The 5,639-nt window shown below is 41.6% G+C and overlaps 1 protein-coding gene across 1 annotated transcript; it reads left to right on the top strand.

The window, feature by feature from the left end:
- The first annotated feature begins 227 nt into the window (after positions 1–227).
- pou3f1 (POU class 3 homeobox 1) lies at positions 228–1,625 on the top strand. The gene has a single exon (XM_068323726.1). The coding sequence runs from the start codon at positions 257–259 to the stop codon at positions 1,382–1,384; it is 1,128 nt and encodes a 375-aa protein (XP_068179827.1). The 5' UTR covers positions 228–256; the 3' UTR covers positions 1,385–1,625.
- Positions 1,626–5,639: the final 4,014 nt, after the last annotated feature.

Raw genomic sequence — 5,639 nt, 5'->3', positions numbered from 1 at the left:
TTTTTTTTTAATATATACACAACGTATGTAAGATCAGACTTCTATCCATCCTGTGCGTAAATTGCGCTGTACCATGCGCTGAAACCTTGCGCCTATTGAATATGTCCCCAGTGGGCTTGAATCGGAGAGGAGCCAATACAAGCGGAAGGGAGGCGTGTCTTTGCTCTTCCCCAAGACCTCCCAGAGCAGGTTGATGCGTTTTGGCTCTAAAGCCCGGAGACCTCCGAAGTGTTCGTCAGTTTTCGAAGTAGGAGCCATGGCGACAACAGCTCAGTATATTCCGAGGAATAACTCCTTACCGTCCACCCCGCTCATGCATCCCGATTCGGATAGGATGCATCAGGGGACGACCTACAGAGAGGTACAGAAAATGATGCACCACGAGTATTTGCAAGGGCTTGCGGCTACCAACACGGGACATCCGATGAGCCTGACGCATCACCAGTGGCTGCCCACATCCAACACCGATTGGTCCAGCGGCACCCACATCGGACAGCAGGAGCACAAAGCCAGCGTACAGGCGACCCGGGAGGACCTGAGCAGCGGCTTTCACCACAGATCTCACCTGGTGCACCAGCAGACGCAGAGCGGCCACCATGGTTCGTGGGCTCCCACCACGACTCATCACCTATCCCCGCTGTCCCCAGCATCCAACGGCCACCAGTCGCTCGTCTACTCTCAGCCTGGATACACAAACCTTAACGCAATGCTGAGTCCCCAGCCCGGCTCCCTGCACCACAACATGCGGGACCCACTCCACGACGATTCGGGCAGCCACGACAACCAGATGGAGTCGCCCCAGCAGGCGTTCAGCCACCACCAGGACCACTCGGATGAGGACGCGCCCAGCTCCGACGATCTGGAGCAGTTCGCCAAGCAGTTCAAGCAGCGGCGGATCAAACTGGGCTTTACGCAGGCGGACGTGGGCTTGGCCTTGGGTACCCTGTATGGAAACGTCTTTTCTCAAACCACAATCTGCAGGTTTGAAGCGCTGCAGCTCAGCTTCAAGAACATGTGCAAACTTAAGCCGCTGCTAAACAAGTGGCTGGAGGAGACAGACTCAAACACAGGCAGTCCCACCAATTTGGACAAGATTGCTGCGCAGGGAAGGAAACGAAAGAAGAGGACCTCCATCGAAGTTGGGGTGAAAGGGGCGCTGGAAAATCATTTCTTAAAATGCCCAAAGCCGTCTGCTCATGAAATCACCACTTTAGCCGGCACTCTGCAGTTGGAAAAAGAGGTTGTCCGTGTTTGGTTTTGCAACAGAAGACAAAAAGAGAAAAGAATGACACCAGTGGGGGTCCCTCACCCGAATATGGAGGACGTATATTCCCAAGCAGAGACCCCTCCTCTACACCGCACACTACAGAGTCCTGTGCAGTGACTGTTTTCATGAACAAATCCCAGCATTTCCGCATGGGGATAGAAAAAAAACAAACAAAAACAAGGGAAGGGACTGTGGAGTTTACAGTATTTAAGTTTGGCTTTTGTTTTCCTGAGAGAAAAGAGACATGGAAAAGTTGAACAGATGAGTTTTACCCTTAGTATTCGGAGATCAAGCCCAGCAAATAGGTGACAAGAAGGAAAAATGTTGACCAAAAAAAAAAAAAAAAAAAATCAAGAAAAAGAGCAAAAAAAAAATCGCTGTTACTGATTCCGTGCGCATTTTGAGTGAAACAAAGATCTTTATTTACCAAAATTATATGGAGGAGACACGCATATAAAGTAAAATTGAAATCCCATGGCTGTTTCGAATGGGGGAGTAATTAAATGTGGCAGCGGAGGCCATCTCCTCCTGGTGTATCCGTGAACTGCTGGCGCGCACCAGAATGAGGTGTTTGCCTGAAAATGATCAACACTGGGGATGAATCGCTTCCACTGAACGAACGGCTTCCTTTTCACAGGCTTAAACTGATTAACCAGATTTCTGAATATTAGTGTAAACGTTCTTTGTTATATTAAGTGTGGTGTTTGCTTTGGAAATACTTAAAACTTAAGTGTCTCTCTTTCTGCAGACTGTCTTATTATTATTTTTCTCTCATTAGGCTATTTGCTATAAGTACTGTAACTCATCAGAGAAGCCTCGATTTTTTTGTTTGTTTGTTTGTTTATTTGTTTGTTTACTCAGTGGGAGTTGATGGTGGAAAAGTGATTGAAATTATGGCACTGGAAAACACTCACAATTAGGGTCAGATACATTTCAGATGACGTCCAATGCAACAGGACGAACAAGTCCGGCTTGCATGCCTTAAAAAAACACATTTTAAAGCTTTGCAAAATTGCCACGTTAGAATTTGCAAGCAGCAAACAGACGCAGTTTTTGAAACCCATTTCATTTATTTTGGGGTTGGGGGTTATAGGATCTAATTTAATTTGCATGTAGCACTTATTCTTTCTTTCTTTTTTTTAAATTTTATTATTGCTATTTTATATTTGCCAATGAAATTGTGAGTGGAGTGAAACTCCAATGTAGGCTTCAACACGGTACATCCCCACGTTTACTGGTTCCTCGTTGTCGCCCCGATGCGCTGTCAGCTCACACTGCTCCCTGCCTGTCGTCTTGTTGTATTCCTAACATTTCAAGACAGATTGGTCAAATTCGAAATGAAAAGTCACGAAAACTCAGGTAACTTCAGTGCCCCATGTCGTCACACCACGCCTGTACACGATTTTCGTTTTGTTTCACTGTGTGTGTATTTTATTTTATTTTTTTTAGATGTTTCAATCTGGTTACATCAACACCGCTTTCCTTTGTCCCCCCCCACCCCCCTTTACCCTCCTCAGATTCAGATTCCCATTGTATTATATTAAATCACTGGATTCGGAGAAAACAAAATCATTCTTTAAGAGTAAGCGATGAAGGGACTTAACTTCACCTTTTTTTTTCTGATCTGAAAGGAAATCTGAATGCGTTGCTTGTCATTTTTCAGTACTGGACCGGTCCAAAAAAAAAAACCCACAAAAAAAATAAAATAAACTACAGCAGTGTTATTCAATACAGATGAGGGAAACTTTTTTTTTCTCCAAGAAATAATACTAATAAGAAGAATAATGATTAAAAATAATAATAATAATAATAAAGATTTTAGAGAAAATGTTGCCAGGATTATTTCCGATATGTAAATATGTCCAATATGTAAACTTGTATTTGTTCTGAGATATTGTTTTGTTTTTGTTTCTTTCCGGGCAGTTTTGTACACTTACTAATTCCGAGAAGATATTTTAATATGATTTCATTTATGAATCTGACCATTTATATATATATATTTATTTCTTAAATGTGTTTGGAGCTTTTTTGTTTAGCTCTGTTTAATTGTTACGTTGCAGTGGATTTCAATATGTTTTCCTTTTTTTTTTTGTTTACTACATTGGTTGTATGTTGATTGCTAAATGTAGACTGCAAAGTCACATTTATATTTATGTTATAGTAATATTTTATTACTTACATAAAACATATATACAAGAAATGGTCTTTTGTCGTTATTGAGGTCCAACCACTCGTCCTTTTGTTGCTGTCTGTTGTAGGATCGCCAGGCAAACCAGATAAACATGGTCATAAAGTTTAACGCTGTTCAGTGTGCGGAGCACCGGGAAGTAGCCGGTTCCCCGTGTGTTCACTTTAAATAGCAGTGATTCGTTATGTAACAGAGAGTCGTTTCAATCAGACGCTGTGTACATGTGCTGTTAAAGGGAATAGACAGAAAGTATTTTACCTCAGGCGTTCCCTGCTAAGTTCACACAATCTCTGACGTTGTTCACATCTTTGTGTAATAATCGCAGTATTAAATTGTGCAATATTAATACGGGTTTATTGTCTTTTTTTTACTGAGTGGTGGTTGTTGGGATTATTATTATTTATTTATTTATTTTTATCAGTGTTAGTTGTGTTACACAGGTAACACATTTACGCAGCCGACTAAACAGGCCCTCTTTAATAATATAGAATTTTTTTAGTTGCTTTCCTGATATAAACCTTCGGGCATCACTTGTCATGTTTTCAGCTTTTAAAAGACGAATTGTGACGAATCTTTGATCTGAGACAGAAAAGCCTGCGGGCAAAAATCAGCCTCTTTTCCAAAGATAGAGGGATAAAAACACACAGAGCTTAAAGGACAGGCCTTAAAGTTTAAGGCTTATACACAAGGCAGCGTATTTGAGTGTTATTTAGCATCTAAGAAAATATTTAAAAGATTTAATTCAGCACTATCCTTAATGCTGTATGAAAGTAAAGGCCTTCTGTCGTCCGCGTAACCACCGGCCACAGCGGCAGTGCGCATTGTTTCCAAATTCACAGGCCTACATGTCACAGGATGCAATTGGGGTCCAAGAGATTCAAAGCAAAGGCAGAAAAAGATTTACCAGCTTTCATCGTATTCAACCTTTTTACTGAATTTCAATGTGAAAAGTTACAAGATATAAACTCCAACAGCGGTAGAACTCTACTTTCACGCAAAATTTCAATCCGACGTTTGCACTAGAAAAATAAACTTGTAAATACAAGAGATTGTTTGAATTAATAAGCAGACTCAGAAGTTATTATAATTTGTTCACAGTTGCGCATTTCTATTTCATTATGGATGCGCTCACTGAAAATGTTCGATGTTAATCACGCGCAAAAAAAAGTTGGAAGAAGCGTCCCGATACCAAAAGAAATTCAGTTCAGTTCTGAGACGGACGTTTATGTTCATGTATGTGATTTTTATTACCTTTACGCATCTCTGTCACACACAAAAATTTCGCTTAATAATGTCATTTTCTTTTAAAAGATGACTTTTACTGGTGTTGTAAACGCGACACGCTAGTGACGTACTCTGTTACGAATGATAATCCTGAAATCAGTGTTTTTGCGCATCTTTGGCGCAAGTGAAAAAAGTGTCAGTGCACTGGTCAAGGTGGTCAAGGTGGGAGAAGAGGCCAACATTTAAGTGTCAGCCAATTTCCAGAGAACTGCGGGTCACAGGCGCCCCCTGCTGTCTCTGTGCTGGTACTGCAACAACTCCTGAAAGTCTATTGGTGTATTTTAGGGAATAAATTGATGGATTTGACCTCTTCTTTGCGTGGACATTTCCACAGATTGTTACATCTTCATTTTAGAGAGCTAAAATAAAAAATAAAAAAAACATTAGTTCCTATTTTTAAAGGTTGTATTTGATTCAGTAAAGGGATCAAACCATCAAACCTCCCAATATCAGGAAAGCCAAAAAACTTTGAGGGGTTCCCAAGTAACAAGTGGGAATGAATTCCACTGTAAAGCACAGAGCCTACAAGCTTACTCGATAAGAGAGACTGTTGACTGTTACCAACTGTTTTCTTGTGATGATATACAACTTTTACTCTGTATGGAAGGACACAACCTCTATTATGCCGATAAATCAATAATACATGAGCCGCAACTCATCTCAAAACAGCACAATACATCTATTCGACTTAAAAATGACCACGGTCGACTCTGTCCTCCTGTCCTCATCATCCACACTCGTCACTCTATCTCCTGCACCGAGTGGGCCCTCGGCAGCACTTGTAAAAGGAGCTCCGGCCTCAGCAGCGCGCCGGGCGCTGGTGAACAATGAAGCCTCCTTCATCAGGGAAGTATCGTCACACACAGGAGATGTGGATTAGTGATGATTAGCAGGGATTAT

The sequence above is a fragment of the Antennarius striatus genome, chromosome 9 (genome assembly GCF_040054535.1).
Source record: "Antennarius striatus isolate MH-2024 chromosome 9, ASM4005453v1, whole genome shotgun sequence".
Lineage (NCBI taxonomy): Eukaryota > Metazoa > Chordata > Actinopteri > Lophiiformes > Antennariidae > Antennarius > Antennarius striatus.
The sequence above is the reverse complement of the archived record's forward strand: the minus strand, read 5'-3'. Positions and strand labels throughout refer to the sequence as shown.

Coding starts and splice junctions, on each gene's coding strand:
- pou3f1 (XM_068323726.1), top strand. CDS start 257: ATGGCGACAACAGCTCAGTATATTCCGAGGAATAACTCCTTACCGTCC.